The 17771-nt window shown below is 43.0% G+C and overlaps 1 protein-coding gene across 18 annotated transcripts in view; it reads left to right on the top strand.

Moving 5' to 3' along the window:
* Positions 1–13854, top strand: part of GJA8 (gap junction protein alpha 8) — a 46749-nt gene extending 32895 nt beyond the window's left edge. For 16 of the 18 annotated variants that reach the window (XM_065862734.2, XM_065862739.2, XM_065862735.2 and 13 more), the window contains one exon: positions 8649–13854. In XM_065862734.2, coding sequence (XP_065718806.1) covers positions 8659–9861 — 1203 coding nt within the window. In that variant the 5' untranslated portion in view covers positions 8649–8658 and the 3' untranslated portion in view covers positions 9862–13854. Of the gene's footprint in view, positions 1–5269; positions 6179–8648 lie in introns of all 18 variants that reach the window. The other 2 variants (XM_071809911.1, XM_071809914.1) reach the window with 2 other exon arrangements.
* The last annotated feature ends 3917 nt before the right edge of the window (positions 13855–17771 follow it).

Raw genomic sequence — 17771 nt, 5'->3', positions numbered from 1 at the left:
TTTAATCTTACTACAGTAAGAGAACAAACTGGTTGAAGTGTGGTTACAGTGAGCAAACACCTAACATGTGACATGTTCAGAGCCATCACTGAAGCCAAAGAACAGAGCAGTGATCCTCCCAAAGCTTCCCTGAGGACAGCCCTCCTTGCAGAGCAGTGTGGAGATACCTCTGGGAGCCTGGGGTGAGCTAACACCAGCATGGGAAGCAGCACAGCATCACTGTGCTTCACGCTGCCCCAGATAGTTTGCCCCACTCCAGAGGATATCATTAGCTCAAGTGGAAAGCTTTGCTGGCACAGCCAACCTGCTTCCAGGCCTGAGCTGGTATGTCCCCAGCTCTGCTCTGCAGTGGGTGGTATAGAGAACCCAGGATGTCCAGGCTGAGTTTTCTGGTTTGGCGGCAAGATATATATATATATATTTAAACTTAAAATATTTCTCTGAGATTTCTCTAGGTCTTTGGCTCTGCAGTTTTGTGTAGGGCTAAAGGCCTCAGAAAGCTTCCTTCTCTTCCCTGATTGCTTTCCTGCTTATGAGGTAAGATCATCCTTAACAGATGTTTGTTTACCTCTTCATAAAAACCTCCTGTGATTCTATAGCCTCCCCAAGCAGTGTGTTGCAGTGCTTTGCTATTCTTGCCATTGCAAAGTGTTTTTCTAATGTTTAGCTATATCATTTTTATTGCAAATTAAGCTGATAATTTCTTCTTCTACCTCTGGTGAATGTAGAGGACAACTGCCTACTTTCTCCACCCATTATAACAAATGTTTATGTGCTGGAAGACTGTTATCATGCCTCTCCTCCTGTTGTTCTTTTCCTAGAGAAAACAAACTCACTTATTTTATCCATTCCTTATAAATCATGTTTTTTCACATTTCTTATCATTTTGCTGTCCTTTTTTGGATTCTCCCCAATTTTTCTGCATCTCCTGTAAAATGTAGTGTCTGGAATCGGACACACTGTTCCTGCTGAGAGCTCAGCAGTATCAAGTAAATACACAAAATAATTGCTTCCTTTGCCTTATACACAAAACTCCCCTTAAAGCATCTCAGAATAAGATACGTCTTTTTTTCTGCGGGAACCTCACTTAACAGGCTCCTATTCAGTCCCACCTCAGTTCTTTGCTGTACTGCTGCCAAAACAGTTACAATGTGGTTTGGACCAGCACATTCGGTGTCTGTACACTCACCTTTCCAGAACTCTGTCTTGGTGCGGTCACCTCTGCAGAGGGTGGCCCAGCTCTCCAAAGTCTCATGTTTCTCTCAAATTCACATCACCCCAGCCCCCGTGCCTCCAGGAGGGACTGACACCCCCCCCCAGCCCAGCTGTCATCCTTTTGGTTTTGTCCTCTAGTCTGTTGTTCAAAACATGCAAGTAAATACTGAGCAGTTCTGGAGGCAGAACTTCAGGGACATGATCCTCCCAGCTGGAAAAGCGAAGCCCTGATAATTACCCTTGATTACGGTCCTTCAACCTCTGTAGCTTCTGCGTGGTGACTTTGCTTGCTGCTCTGGGATCTTGTGATCTAGACGTTTTCTAAATGCTTACTAAAGTCAAGGTATTTTATATCTACCATTTCCTCCTCATCTACGAGACCTGTTAGTTGAAGAAGGAAATTAGCCTGGTTTGACAGGATTTGTTCTTCAAAATTCCCTGCTGGTTGCTTCTTATCACCTTATTGTCCTTTAGCTATTTATAAATTGATTGTTTCATAATTGGTTCCAGTATCTCTCTAGGTATCACAGTCAGGCTGACTGGCCTGTAATTCCCTAGGTCCTCTTACAACAGTAATTTTCAGAGAAGAACTGCATTTAAGTTAAATAGATATTGAAAGACATTCCACTTTTGCCCTGCTTATCTTTATTCATTGTCTAGTTTTGTTCCATCCCTTAAATTAAAAACACATTTCCCCTAAGTATTTATCCTCCACTTGAGGCTCAGCACAATCCAACCCTGACTTCACATTTTCTCCTGTCTTCTTGCCTAAACCTTTCTGTTACTTACATACTTCCCCAATTTCCCTCCTTCTTGATGCTTTATATCTTTCTCCTTCTCTTTATGGTTCTTTTGCAGTTCCCTAGCAAAATATATTCCCCAGCAATTTATAACATGCAATGCCCAAAGGGCTCTGAAGAGTGTCCTGGAAAAATCTCAGAGCTCTGCCCCTAAAATGTGGACAGTGACATTTACTGGTCTTGTAGGGACATGGCAAGTTCTGCCTAAAGATTCACCCAGGGCAAACTACATTAAAATGATTTCTGAGACCAGTAGGTGGCAGAGAGAAGATGAAATCTGGGAGACTCTGGCTCTGATGATCAGACTGATGGACTGCTTTGGCTCTAGGGTGGTGTTCACCTTGACAGGTGGACAAAGAGACGCCTTACTAGAAAGCAGGTGTCGGCTACGCTGGGTAGTATCTAGCAAACCAGAGTGTTGGGTAAAGCTCCCAGCTTCTTGCCGGGTGGCTGAATATATCTAGTGCTCAGCTTCAGCCATGAGCAAAAGGTTTGTGTGTTCAGCAGAAGAACAGGAAGCATGTGCCACTTTCTAGCTAAGCAGATCAGGAGAAGATAACTTTGTTTGAGGGAGAGGTATCATTATCCAGGGTTGAGCGCTATATAATTGCACAATCTGCTATCATGCATGAACAGAGCTGTTCAATAGCATGGCCCTGCCCTGTCCTGACATCATGTCTGTGTTGGAAATCCATTTGGAATGAAAAATCCCACATTCCCCAAGTGACCTTGTAGTCTCTGAGCAAAGGGCTGAGTTGCAGTGGAGACTTTACAGGCTCAGTGCCAGAAACAGGAGTTCAGCCACCAGACTCAAAGCAGCTAAAGGATGAGAAGTCAGCAATGAAGCAAACTTATTTCCAAAGAAAATAACATTTTAAAAGTGCAGGAGACATCTATGGTTCCTTGAAGGTAAAAAAAGGCCCAAGGACAAGAAAAAGGCATTGTGAGTAACAATGTTAGCTGCTACTATTTCTATTACTGTTTTTTGGAGATGGAAGTACTCAGCACTTCTACAGATTGCCCAATGGGAGTGTAAATGACGGACCAAGTACACAGGTTGGAAGTGTTGAGCATTATCAGTGTGGGACTGTCAGTGTTGCAGTTCCTCAGGGAACGCTGCATGCTGTGTGTGAGGTCCAGTCTCCTAGACCTTTGATATTGTGGTCTCTACTCCTTTCTTTCACAGCCATGGCTTTCATGTTACAGAGGTAGCTCTGACTTCCAGTATTACCCTGCTGCCTGAGAGAATCCAGTCCCCTTCTTGTTCTCCTGCCCTCTCCACTTCAATCCCCATCTCATACAACTGCTTCTCTGTGTAGCCCCAGTACAAGAGGAATTCCTCACTGGCCATCTGCATCTTGAGTTAGGCCATTTTCTGTACTCCTGCAGGGAAGGAAGGCCCCGGTGAGCTGGAGAATCTGGCTGAGAGCTTAGTGGTGCTCTTTCAAAAGGCATCCAGTTGAAGTGACTGCCTGAAAAGAGGTTGTAGCATGGAGGGTGTTGGTTTCTTCTCCTGAGTAGCAAGTGATAGGACAAGAGGAAATGGCCTCAGGTTACACCAGAGGAGGTTTAGATTGGATATTAGGAAAAAATTCTTCATGGAGAGGGTTGTCAGGCATTGGAACAGGCTGCCCAGGGAAGGGGTGGAGTCACCATCTCTGGAGGTGTTTAGAAGGCATTTAGACAAGGTTGTTAGGGACACGGTTTAGTGCCAGAGTTAGGTTATGGTTGGACTCGATGATCCTGAGGGCCTCTTCCAACCAAAATGATTCTATGATTCTATGATTTTCCCCAAGCCAGAAATGTCAGTGAACTCAGTGTGCCCCATATTAAAGGTTCTGCACCCCAGTGAAAACAAAGTCATCCTGATAATTCAGATGAAGGTAACATATACCAAATAATCAGTGACTTGAATATAATTTCAGCACCAGATGCATCTTGCAAGTTGTTCTGCAACTTGCCACACAGTGTTTGATATTTGGATAGTGCAAGTGGCAGACAGAAGGTTAATGGGAAATGTCTCTCACAGTAGCTGGATGTAATTTAGAGATGGACTACAGCCATGTAGTTGCATACCAGATTTGGGTTTTGGCTTGTTTTATTAGAGAGACAAGGCCCAGAAAGGGATATGCACATTCAACCAGAGCTGAGTTTTCCAAAAAGACGGTTTCAGTCTGAAAAGGCAGTTTAACATCTGAACCATCTGGCCTCTGTGATGCAGCAGCTTGCAGGCAATCTTTAAAGGTGTTTGCTGTTCATGGTATCGTTTAGTCCTCCCTCACTTATAGCTTCCCAGAGGCAGATGAGGGTAGCAGTGGTGACCAGTCACTCATTTAATAATCCTAGTTTATCTCAGTAGCATACAGCAAAACAAAGCAACAATGGTATTCTTTACTCTTCCTGACTGTATTTTTTCCTCTTGTTGATCAAACTGTGCCTGTTCTTATTCACTTCATGTTTTTGGGACTTGTGTCTTCCCTGTTTGTCCTCCCTCCAGGACAACTATTCCCATGCTTTATGTAGCACAGGCTGAAAAATGTCACATATAGACTTCTACTATTTCTCTATTAAGAGAGTGATTTATTAAGGTGTTCAGAATATGACATTCATTCCAACTGCATGCATAGAGATTGATTTTTCTTTTGTGTCTCCAAACTGGTCCTGCTTGCAAAATGTCATCATTTTCCATCTCTCACTTATCCCTTAGCTCTTTTGAAATCCAGTTTGAAAAACATCATCTCTGCCGTCAGTTGTGCTTTGGACGTCGGGGCTACGCAACTCAGCATAAAAGATGTTTGGGAAGACAACTGCTGAAATGAGGCTCTCAACTTACATGGGCACAAATGCCCAGAAACACTGAAGAGAGGCCTGAAACCATTGGTTTGAAGATACAAAACTTTGTGGCACTCATATGATAACATCTCATTCAAATGACAGCTCTTCTAGAGACAGAGCATCTGCTGGTGCCATTCTGGGGAATTAAATTCAATGTTCAGTCTGCATAAAGAGCTACTTGCAGCTTCATCACTTTATGAAGCTGGTATCTGTATCATTGCTTAGCAGATCTTCCTTCCAGTAATCCTCTTTTTTCAGAGCTGAGTACCAAGAGCACACTCTGAGCAATTCATACAGAAAGACTACAAAAATTGCACCTCAAAATAAAGTTATACCCTTTGGCTTGTAACGAAAACTCACAGGGCAGCTAGTTGTGTTTGTGGATGCATTGCTGAGCCTGTGATTTTTCTCTTCTGCAGGGTCTCCAGCATTTTTGCAGGTGGCTGGGAGAAGGCAATTGTGCCTGGGGTAACATTCCTGTTTGCTGGGCTGCTGGAATTTGGCTATGGTCCTTAACAGAATAGTTTGTTTTAGACATTTTTGGTGCATGTGCATTTGCCAGATGCATTTGGAAGAAAAACTAAGCAGAACTAAGACACTGAAATGCGAGGCTGTAAAATTGTTATTTTTCAGCATTGATTAATATTGACTAATGATCTAGTTTTCCCATGCTTGCCGCTTCTTCCTGATAAAAGATGTTAAAGAGCAGCCCAAACTATCTGACAATGCCAACGACAGGCCCAGTACCTCAGTGAATGCCTGTGCTGGAAATAAGAAACACAACTTGGCTGCTGGGTGTAGGGTAACAAATTAATTCAATTAATTCTGCCACCATGAGATATGTTGGCACTCCCTTTTCACCTGTCACACCACAACACCTAGAGACTAGTGAGTGGGGATATACACAGAGCTGTGCTGAACCGTGGCAGAATTGCAGAGATGCTCTGGTCCCTGCTTAACTGTGCAAACTCCCATTTATGCATGTATTAGGTTTTCACTGCCTGTCGCCTGTTCCTCTCCCCCCTCCGCTCTTTCATGTTCAGTGGATTCTCCTCTCTGTGTCTCTGCCTCTCTTTCTCTATTTTTTTTTCCCCATTGTTCCCCACATCACTAACTGTCACTCACTTCATAAAGCCGTCTGGCTCGGAGCTTAAATATTGCAGGGCAACTAAAACCCACCATCAGAGCCAATTCAGTCATATCTGCTCAGTCGTGCGACAAGATTGGGACTTTTAGGGTAGGGAAGAAGAGAGACAAAAGTTCACTCTTCCCTGCAGAGTGCCAAGAGAGGAGGGGGACACATTTCTTCGGTGGAACCTTTCGCAGCGGCAAGTTGCTTATTCAATGTCCTTAACCTGTATGGTCTTTTTACTGGTAGTATGCACAGGTTGCAACGTCTGGAAGGCGCAAGGCGGGGGTTTGCAACAAGCCCATGTGAGTTAAGAAGATGAGTCTGTTGACTCTGGGTGGGCTTAGGTGGTCTCCTGCTCTTTTCCTCACAACAGGCAGTTTAAGGGACAAGGTGACTGCCTATATTCACCGCTTGCACCGCTTTTGAGACTTGAGGGGCTGACTGCTTAGAGGTCTAATCCTAGACATTTGAACTGGTTGTACCACTTATCTTCAGTCCACCTGAAATTGTTCCTTGCAGTTGAACCAGTTGAGCAACCTTGAACCACTTCACTAGCAGAAAATAGAGAGGATGGGCATGGCAGGCTTTTAAAAAACGTGACTAGTTCGGAAGTGATCTCAGGAAGAGTTTAGCCAAATGTAGCAAGCTGCAAGCGAGACATTTGACAGAGTTAGGAAACATTTTTCCTTCTCTTGTACAGTGGGTTTTCCGTATGATAAGGTTTATCACATCTAGAATGTTGCTCTTGCTTGCTGCAGTGGAAATGCTCAAATGGTAACTGGATATCAGTGTGACTCACAAAGAAAGAAAGAGATGGATGTAACTGCTATGTCTGGGGGACAATGAAGTTTACATTGTATGTAGTCACGTTTTTTACAGAGTTGCACATGATTAGGAGCTGTTGGGTATACTTTGCTCTGTGAATTTGCAGAAAGAGAATGTTTAAATCAGTTTAGATAATGTATGTAAACAGCATAATCTTCTGCTAGACTTGTTAATGTAAGTGCTGACATTAACGTGCTCTTTTACACAACTTTAATGACTGGGAAAGTAGCAATTTTCTTCAGTGATTAAATTATATGTTTCCTGCTTATGCATGCAAGGTGTTTGTGCAAGCTGAAGGACTGTTTTCTCTTCTTCGTTTCCTAACATGGGTGTCTGGGCTTAAAATTTACAAGGTTTCAAGGCAAGGAAAATGAATCCCTCTTGTTCTAGAAAAATGATGTCAGAAGGATTTTTCTCAGCTGAAAATTTGTGAAATTCCCCAGAGCCATAGAACTGTCAATATTTTGTGTGTTTGTCTGTGTGTGAATATGTGTACACAGTAGTTGAAAGAGACTGGTGTGCGTTGGCGTGTTGTAACATATGGCATTACAAATATATCCCAGTGGTATGTGAAGAAGGAGGGAAGTTTAGATACTCAGATTTCCATCCTATTGACTGTACTTTTTTTTTTTTTTCCCCCCAGCACTGGTCTATGTGTGTTTCCATTTAGGAAACTATGGATGTAGGTAGCATCTAAGAGATGAACTTTCTAGATCCCTCTGAACAGCTATTTTATGAATAATGTTCTCTATTTCATTTATCATGGTCCATAAGTTGGTCTTTCTGGATCACTGTAATATTTTGCATTCCTCAGAGCCTTTGGACTGCTGTGATGTGTTAAATCAACCCATTCCAAACAAGTTTCCTCTTTATTTTCCTCATTCACAGATTTTTTTCACTGCCTAAAATTATAGAGTGGGAAGTTTAGGATATGCAGGATGAAGTCCTGGCCCAGGAATAATTTCTTGTCATGCAAAAATAATGGCAGATGTAATGTTTGACTTGGATTACTTGAAAATGGACTACTTTCTTAGAGAGAGAATGCAGTATTTTAGGTCTGAGTTATAGACCTTTGTGTTTTTTATCCAGGTTAGCTCTAATGTCAGTGTGGCAACTGCCTTCAGAAGAGGATACAAAGAATAGCTCCACTAACACTACATAATTATATTGTATATAACGCACACTATACAGCAAAACTAGTATATATGGTAGTTATTAAGCTTATACAGTATTACTAACATAGTAATTGTGTTTTAATTGCTATTCTTACCTAACAGAGTGATTTCTAAAGTAGAATTAATACATGCAACCTAGAGAGAACTCAGGTTTGTGTAGGTGCACAATGGGGACTAATTTGGAATCTTTTTGACCCATGTGTGATTCTGGTGCAGAAGAGCTTGAGTGATTGAAAGCTTCACTTTCTTTTCTAACTACTGCAGCTGTATGCTGATAAATTTGTTTTACTGTGCTGCTGGTGAAGTGCTTGTACGTGTACAAAATCTAAGCAGATTCATGCAATGGAGCCTACAAGGCACCACAGAAGAATCTTACATGGAAAGGAGTTAAATATATAATACTCCCCAGCTGAAAAGTAATTGCCCATTTAGAGCTAGGGAATAAAGAATTTAGCAAGCGGTTTGCTCCGGCTTCCCAGCCTTGCTTCTGCTCATAAACCATTGTGATCAGGCAAATAAGCAAGCAAGCAATCTTCTTTCTGTTCTCAAAGCATGTCAGGGAAATACTTACTAGTTGAAATCAACAACAAGCATCAGTGGGAAAACCTGAAATCTTTTAAATTTAGCATAATTTGTGGTCATTCTCTTTCTCTTTTCTTTCCTTAGACAGTAAGAAATGGGTGACTGGAGTTTCTTGGGGAACATTTTAGAGCAGGTGAACGAGCAGTCCACTGTCATCGGAAGAGTTTGGCTCACAGTGCTCTTCATTTTCCGCATCCTGATCCTGGGAACAGCTGCCGAGCTTGTGTGGGGAGACGAACAGTCAGACTTTGTGTGCAACACCCAGCAACCTGGTTGCGAGAATGTCTGCTATGATGAGGCCTTCCCCATCTCCCACATCCGGCTCTGGGTCCTGCAGATCATTTTTGTGTCCACACCTTCACTAATGTACTTTGGACACGCAGTGCACCATGTCCGCATGGAGGAGAAGAGGAGAGAGAGGGAGGAAGCTGAGAGGCGTCAGCAAGCTGAGGTGGATGAAGAGAAGCTGCCTCTGGCTCCAAATCAAAACAAAGGCAACAACCCTGATGGGGTCAAGAAGTTTCGCCTGGAGGGTACCCTCCTGAGAACCTACATATTCCACATAATTTTCAAAACCCTCTTTGAGGTGGGATTCATAGTAGGCCAGTACTTCCTGTACGGCTTCCGAATTCTCCCCCTTTACCGCTGCGGGCGCTGGCCCTGTCCCAATCTTGTGGATTGTTTTGTCTCCAGGCCCACAGAGAAGACCATCTTCATTATGTTCATGCTGGTGGTGGCTTCTGTGTCCCTATTCCTCAACCTGGTGGAGATCACTTACTTGATTGTGAAAAGGATCCGGAGGGCTCTGAGAAGATCAGTGGAGGAACAGCTTGGGGAGGTCCCCGAGAAGCCCCTCCCCGCCATCACAGTCCCTTCCATCCCCAAGGCCAAAGGCTACAAGCTGCTGGAAGAAGAGAAGCCAGTGCCCCACTATTTCCCTCTCACAGAAGTAGGGGTTGAGCCCAGTCCCCTTCCATCAGCCTTCAATGAGTTTGAGGAGAAGATTGGGATGGGACCTTTGGAAGATCTCTCCAGGGCGTTCAATGAGAGGTTACCATCGTATGCACAAGCAAGAGAACCAGAAGAGGAGAAGGTAAGAGCAGAGGAGGAGGAGGAACTAGAAGAGGAGCAGCCAGGACCTCAAGAAGAGCCAGGGGTGAAGAAAGCAGCGGAGGAGGTGGTGAGCGATGAAGTGGAAGGGCCTTCAGCACCTGCTGAACTGGCCACTGATATGAGACCCCTCAGCAGGCTAAGTAAAGCCAGCAGCCGGGCCAGGTCAGATGATTTGACTGTATGAAGGTGCAGAATATAGGGAGCACATGAAAAGGAAAAAGGTTGAAGAGAAAAGGAGAGTTGGAGAAAGAATCAAAAGCTATTTTTAAGCAAAGTGCTAAACCGCTCATTTGAATATTATTTCCTCTTGAGATTCTCAACTGGAAAGGTACTATCATGGTAGCTGTGCCTTATTTGCCCTGTATGTCTGTTTCAAAAGGAACATTTTCCCTGTTTCCACATGCCAGCTCACTCTTTACAGTAATAGCTACACTGTACACATAACTGATGTCTTTCAAAATCTAACGTGGCAGTGAAACCCAAACGTCACCACTGTGAATGTATTTACTGGAAGCTTTGTGTTCCACATTTCTCTAGGAACATGGGGAAGATCTGTCTCTTCAGCCAGTGATGGGGAAGACTGATCAACAACTACATCTAGTATTTCTTCTTCTATTTCCACCCATGGCATGCTGAGCAGAACTCCCCTTTGCTGTTGGCATGGAATTGCAGTTATTAAATTCACAAAGTGAATTCTGTGCTCAGCATCACCACACTAAGATAGTAAGCACTATTTTCCCTCTATTTTCGGAAAATAAAGGCCAAAATGTCCCCAATTTCTCTGTGAATGCAAATCTGAGTTAGGTGAAAATATTTTCCCTTTGTCAAAAATATTTCTGCTCTTCAAGTGACATCAACAGTGGACAAAGTTAACAATAGCTCTGTACTAGGATCTAGCAGATACTCACAGATGGATTATTTGTTCCCAAGGGGGTCATCCAGCCCCCAGCCTATTTCAGAGAACTGAAAAGAGTAAATTCAAATGATATTTTTTACTTGTAGGCTTGTGACTTAAAGATCTGAAACTTGATTTATCAAGGCAAGTGTGAGAAGGCTTCTGTGAAAGGGGTAAACAGATACAGCCCACAAATACATGACTTCAGGGCATGATCCTGACATGTGCTCAGTCCCTGGAGCTCCCAGTCTTACAGGCACTCAGCAAATCTCAGGTACAGGGTCCTGAAAACACCTGTGAACCTAAACCAGGGGTCTGGGTAACTATGTGACTATTTAAACCTCAAAATACAAAACTGGTTGTTCAAGTTTGAAGTTTGATATGATACTAGTCTTTTGGCAACCTTTGTTTTTAACTTGACAGATGGGAGCCATCCAGTGGTCTACTTTTCTGTTAAATGCCAAAGTCTCAAGTGAAATGAGGCCTTTCAAAAGATGAATTATACCTTCTGTGCCAACAGGTCTGTACAAAACTCTCAGAGCCTCAGCGAAATCTTTTTTGTTACAAAAGGTAGAAAGCATGTGCTTGCAAATGTTTAAATATCTAATTTTAGGACTACAGCAGCACCTTTAGGCAGAGACAGTGCAGCAATGCATTCAAAAGCTTCAGGTTAACAGCTGTGCCCCCCTAAAACTGAGCCTCATTCTAGAAAAGTGCAGGTATGCACTCCCATCTGCTCTGCTCTGCAAACCTCAGACCCTGCCAGCTCAGCAAATTCCTTCTGCCAGGCTGCAGCCCATCCTATTGTTCCCAGGGCAGGCTCTAATCCCGGTCAGGGAAAAAAAGGTCTTTGGCATAATGCATAAAACTCATCCTGCCATTAGCTAGAAAAGACCCCCTGTGCTCTCCCATTGTAGCAGGGCTGACTCCAAGCCCATTGATGTCAAACCAGGTTGCTGAGAGAGCTCTGGGTAGGCTTGGGCTCACACCTCCAGTCCTGTTGCCCCATGTCCCAGCCCAAGCAGCCACCAGTACAGTCACTTCTGTCACTCGCTGGTCTAGCCTGCTCGGTGGAGTTCCACTGCCTCGTTATGGTGCTGCCCTGTACAAACACAAAGGTGGCTGGACTTCGCTGCTGAGTGAAGTAAGCTGTACATATGTAGAAAGTTTGTAGGGTGCATTGGGATTCTTCAGCACCACAGCGGTGCCACTTTTTTCTTTTTTTTTTTTTTACACTATTAATCCTTTTGCTCCTTTTGGGCCTGTGTATTTTCCTAAGGTTTGCAGCCTGAGGTCAAAGTCTTTGATCCCTGGACAAAAGCTATTAGCTTGTCCTTCCTTGTGAAGGAAGACTGAAAGTTACCTCCTCAGTTTTGGGAAGGAATATGACAAAGCAACATACGCGAAGGGACATGAAGAGAGAGAATCTGGAGGCTACCATTTATCTACTCTCTTCATACAGAAACAGGAGAACAGTTAACACAAATGAAAGACATCTGAGGAAAGAGAATGTTTTTCTGCAGGAAAAGAGTCCACTGTGCTCAATTAAAAATACATGAATTCAAGCAAGGGCAAAGATTTAGACATACAGCAAAATAACTACATTTGTGCTAGATGGAGTCTATTACTTTTTATTTTCTTCACAGAAAGATATGAGAGTTTTAACTGTTCTAAGCATAAATCAGCCCACTTGTCGAAAGGGGTTGGAAACACACTTTCCTGTAGATAAAAACTAAAACCCTGTAATGGTTCAGTATGAAGTATCTTCCACCTTCTTCAGAGCATCTGACGCTTCCAAATACTAATGTACTGGACTAGAAGAATCACTCCAACCCCTGTTTACTTCTAATTATTTGACAAGTCCTTTTACCTACCAGGTATTTTAATAATCATCCCTGTTCCTCACTGCTGACATGCATTTTTTCATTAGATCACTGGACTAAAAGACGAGCACTTATTCAGCAGAGGCATATAGTTCACAATGTGGCTGTCAGGTGGTCCAGTCTCTAATCATCAGATGTTGAGTATGTCATTCTTTTTCACTGGAGTGCCTCAGTAAAATGCACCATAGACAGCGTACTCAATGGACACTCTGTAGTTCTTCCCCAGCTGCCACAGGAAAGCTTATTTTATCCTCCAGGTCACGACAGCACAATGAAACAAGCCAGCGTCTTCCTCCTGCATCCAGTCAACTGCTTGTTGATTTTTTTTCAAGTATCCTGTCAGGCTGCTAACAAATCTGTAGCCACCAAGTACGAGCCACAGCATCAAGACAGCATTTCTCAGTGAACTGGGCAGGGAACTTAACAGTCTGGTCTTCTGGCATTCAGCCTCATTTCTGCAATGAAATCACTGCGGGACTGTCAGCAAGTCATTCTTCCTTCTTGTACGACTGAGAATCATTTCCTACCTCACAAAGATGATGTGAGGTTCGATATATTGTGTTAGTAATAGAATGGGAGGTCCTTGGATGGAAGGCCCTACAGATGAGCAAAGGATTATTCCTATATCTGGATGTGATAGCATATAAATGAGTGTCATTCCCTCTCAATGACAGAAATTTAATAACTTATTCAAGAAATTCCTAGTGAAGTTGCATGACAGCCTCAGAGTTGTAGATTCAGTATATGATTCTCCTTGAAAAATAATTAAGCAAAACATATATATGTAAAGAACAGCAAAAAATATTTTCTTGGGAAGGGGGAAGTCACTGGACTTTTAGAGCCATGCCTGGATCATTTAAAGGTGTGTGTTCCCCGTTGGCTCCCTGTGCAAATAAATTACTAATGGATCACATGGCTCTCTGCAAGGAGCATAAGATGCAAGTGTCAAAATCACCAAAGGAGGTGAAAGTAGAAGAGAAAGGTAGTGTCTTAGCTTACAATAGCATGTGGGAGTTGGTGTTTTCTAGTGTCTAGAGCAGTGGACCTAGGATAATAATCTTAGATTTATTTCCAGCTCTGCTTCTGACTTGCTGTGATAACCACTTTACCTCTCAGTGCCTGTTTTCTCCACCTGTAAAATGTGTGTAAGAATTTTCACCTACCTCACAGGGATGTTGTGAGGCTTCCTTAATTCTGTTTGTAAAGTAAGTAGCAATGATCTGATGAAAAGCACTGGTGAAATGCATGGTATCTTTGTTATTTCCTGGCAGAACTGCTAACTTAGTTAATATATGACTTCTCAACCAGAAGGGCAGTAGGTTGAAAATGTGAACACTGCCTTGCACCGACAACATCAACACAGATGTGGATTTGCCATGAGTAAAAAAGATGTCATTGATTCCACGTCCCTTTCTCTCATCTTAGCCTTGGCCTGGCCACACAAAGCAGCGGTGACAGTGTGTTTGCATGGACCACTATTCACCACCACCAGTATCCATTCTGGGGAAGCACTTATGCTTAAATAAGACAATTCCTGGAAAGGGGTGCAGGTTGGTGGAGCTCTAATAGTTTTAAGGGCCTTACAAGGCACGTGGGGAGGGGGTTATATAATGCACAATATTGCTGAGCTTCTTTTTAAACCACTCGGTGCAAACTCCAAGTAAACTTTCCAGTCTCCATGAAAGAGTTTACCATTGCTTATCGTGCACAGGAAAAAAGACACCATTCATGAATGCAAACACACAAATTATCATGTTATACTGATTCTTTCCTTTAAGTGAGACAGATACCAAAGATCTCTTCACACTGAAATGCAGTGAGGTACAGATTCCTTCTCCTGTATGAGGGGAGAGATTTGGGGGTATCTCTGCTCTCTAGGTCTGTGTGGGCATGAAATCTACTTACTGAGGGAAGAAAGTCCGGTCTCTCCTGCTATGCAGTAACTCCCTGACTGTGCAGTTTTACATTTAAAGACCATCTGTGTCACACATTGCTGAAAAAAAAAAAAGAGCTGGCAGTTAGCTGTTTTATACAGAAAATGGCTTTTCAGGCTGACAACTGAAAGTAATCCTAGCCTAGGCATAGTTTTGCTTAGCAGAGATAGGAACATCCATGAGAACTAGACTAAAGCCTTCCTATAAGCCTGAGGCAGTTGTGATAAAACAGTACATGGTGCCAGATTTTCTGAGTGCCAGGGTCAGATAGGTATACCAAAATCAGGGGACTTGTCCAAGTATTGGAGTGATTTTTTTCCCCCAACAGAATGATACTACCAGTTTTTAGGCTCTGTGTGTGCTACACCTTCTAACATGGCTCAGGAAAGGCTTTTTGCCAACACAAAATGTGCTTATGCAGTTGAGTAGTACCCATGGCAAATAAATGTGTGTTGACTTGCCAAGACATAGCCTGGCACACAATCCTTTCCTTGCAACTAGTTTGGCATGCACCTATTTCAGTAGAACTGACAAGATTTTGTCAACAATTTGAGGTTTTCTCTCAGCAGCTCGATGTACAAAGAGATATTGAAGGTTTGTTCAGCCTAGAGAGGAGAGGATTTATGGGTTGGGGAGCCCTAAATGGTGTTGTCAGGTATCTAATGGGGAACGCATTCTCCACAGAGGCACACAGCAAAAGATCAGAGGCAACAATCACAAGGAGCAGCAAGGAAAATTTTGACTAAAAAAAACTGACAAGGAAAAAAATGTTCAAAGGGAGAGTGGTTCAGCACTGGAGCAGGTGCCCAGAGACATGGTGGGATCTCCATCCTTGGGGGATGAAGCCTGACTTGGAAAATCATGGAGCATCCCAGTCTGATGTTGGCCCTGCATTGAGCTGAAGGTTGGATCAGCTGGTCCTTTCCAGCCCCAACGATCCATCCCATGGGAGGCTGAAAGCTCAGTGCAGCCACTGTGTGATGAAACAACAGATGTAGGGCACCTTCTGCCTCTCCAGGGTGTTGTGGTAGAGCTTGCTTAGACTGTCCAAGCAAGCAACACCAACCAGCTGGGCACCACAGCAGATGCCGATGCACAAACACAGTCAACTGATGTTCAGTAGCTAGAAAAGCTGCCTTAGGCCAGAACCACATGTAACTGGTTTGAAAAGAGCATTACATTTTCTCTTTTTTTTTTTTAAGAGTTTGCTTGTCAACAGAGAAAATAATGGAAACATAAGGGGCTAATGTCTTTCCAGCTCCCTTTAATTTCAGGGTCAAATGTGCCTTTAAAGCCATCTGAAAGTGCAGAGGGCTGCATTTTAGCGTTCTGTCAACAAAACCCAGTGTATTTCAAAACTTGCTGATCTGGGATGAAGCAGAACTGAATAGAAATGGTGATTACAGAGCTACTGACAGAACATTTGGGAAAAAAAAAAAACCAAACAACAAACACAACAGCAAACCAAAGACTGTTGCCCTTTGCCTTGCTAGATCCAGCCTGGATCTCGCCAAACAAGCCATTTATTGGTTTCCAGGGAGGGAAGGCTATATTGCTTGGAAAAGTAGAGGAGTAGTCTACCAAAAAACTTCTACATCGACACAGGAAAGAATTTGTGGCAAAACATTAAACAGAAAAGTTGGTTTCTATGGTGTTTCTCTCACAGGAGAGTTGAATTGAAGGATGATTGGGGTAAGGAAAACCAATTACCAATGAGCACACCAAAAAATCCCAGGTGACAGGCAGTTGCGGGGCAGCAGCTGCGCAGGAGGCAGCCCTGGGCCAGCTGATGGGTAGGCTGTAGGCAGAGGCCAGAGCGAAGAATCATGCCAGCTCATCAGATGGATTAAGTCAAGCCAATCTGAGACATGAATTAAACCCAGGCTCTTACCAAATCCGGTATTTCTGGATTTTAAGAAGGTCAGCAACTTTAAAATAATGTACTTGAACTTTTATGTACTGGTTCCTCTATTCACCTGGTAGAATCGAGAACCACAACTAGCATATACAAAGCTTGCTTTTTTTTCTTTCTCCGATCCTTCTACCTAAGTATACGGAGAATTACTGGGACAAATACATTTAGGTAAGTTTCTCAGCACATATATGTTAGTTCAAAGGAAAGTCATAGACAGCCCCATGAAGGAATGAATCTATTGTCAGTGAACATTATCCTCCTGAACTTATCACAAATACATTCAGAAGAAATTCTGAATCAGAATGATGTCGGATTACTCCCAACTTCAGAGCTCCTGTTTATGAAACCCCTGGAGAGAAAAGGAAATGGATGGATGGCTGCCAGCTAAGCCTATTTGTTATAAATATGCCCTGTAGCACCTTCTGGAAACCCACGCTATCTCTAAATACATTCTTGGCCAACAGTTTAATACAAGATGCTCCACCTTTCCGCTGTACTTGAAAGGCTTTAGTTACCTCTACAAACTGAACATAAAATAGCTACATTCACACTTTGACATGTAGAAGAATAAAATATGAAACCGATTAGAAACCTGCCAATGTACTAATCAGCCCTTCTTCCTCCTGTGCTGCCTCTCTCTCTGGCCACCTCCATCTGTATTCTATTTAATGAAACTACCAGCCTCTCACAACTGAGAGGCTGCCTTTGTATCTGCAAAGTGCCATGGACCCTTCTCCCCGCACACAGACATTGGTGGCTAAGGAAGAACAATACGGAATAAATTTCCCATTTTCTTTTTACACATTTTGTCTTCCCTGAAGGAGAAGTTCTGGGGCTAGGGGTGGATCTGAGTTTTCCTGGTAGGAATTATCTTCTTCCCCGTCTGTTTCTCCCAAGGCTCAGGGACCAGTAATTTACAGCTAAGTAGAGGCATGTTTCATGCCTATTTATAAACATGTGCAAAGAAGAAAGTTTAAGGAGCTATGGCCAAACTGACTTGTTTTTTAACCTTGTGCTGAAGTGAGCGGAGTTGCCAAGGTATAAACAAGAACAGAATTTAGCTTTGTATAATTTATTTTTAAACTGACTTCCTCTTAACTTCTGCCTTTAAAGACCAACAAACAACTAACCTCACCCAACAACCTCCCAGTACAGAACAAAACACCCACAAATCCCTCCAAACTCAGGAATTTCATCACTTTAGGAAAGATCAGCACAAAGGGAGAACTGGGAAGTTGAGATCTCAGCTCTGCATTAATTTGCAGCAATACCAGAAGGTGTAAAAAAAGAAGCCTCAGATTAGATATAATAATCTGCTCCCTCAGTTCATTGAAAGCTGAATGTTTTTTTCTCTTTGCAATGCTCTAGACAAGGAGACAAATTTCAAACCAAGACAACTGACCGCGAGACAGAAACCCTATCAAAGAGACTGTGGGACTAACCTGGTGACTCACCACAACCAAACTG

Source organism: Patagioenas fasciata, chromosome 1 (genome assembly GCF_037038585.1).
Source record: "Patagioenas fasciata isolate bPatFas1 chromosome 1, bPatFas1.hap1, whole genome shotgun sequence".
In the NCBI taxonomy this organism is placed as follows: Eukaryota; Metazoa; Chordata; class Aves; order Columbiformes; family Columbidae; genus Patagioenas; species Patagioenas fasciata.
This window is presented reverse-complemented; position numbering and strand designations above follow the sequence as displayed.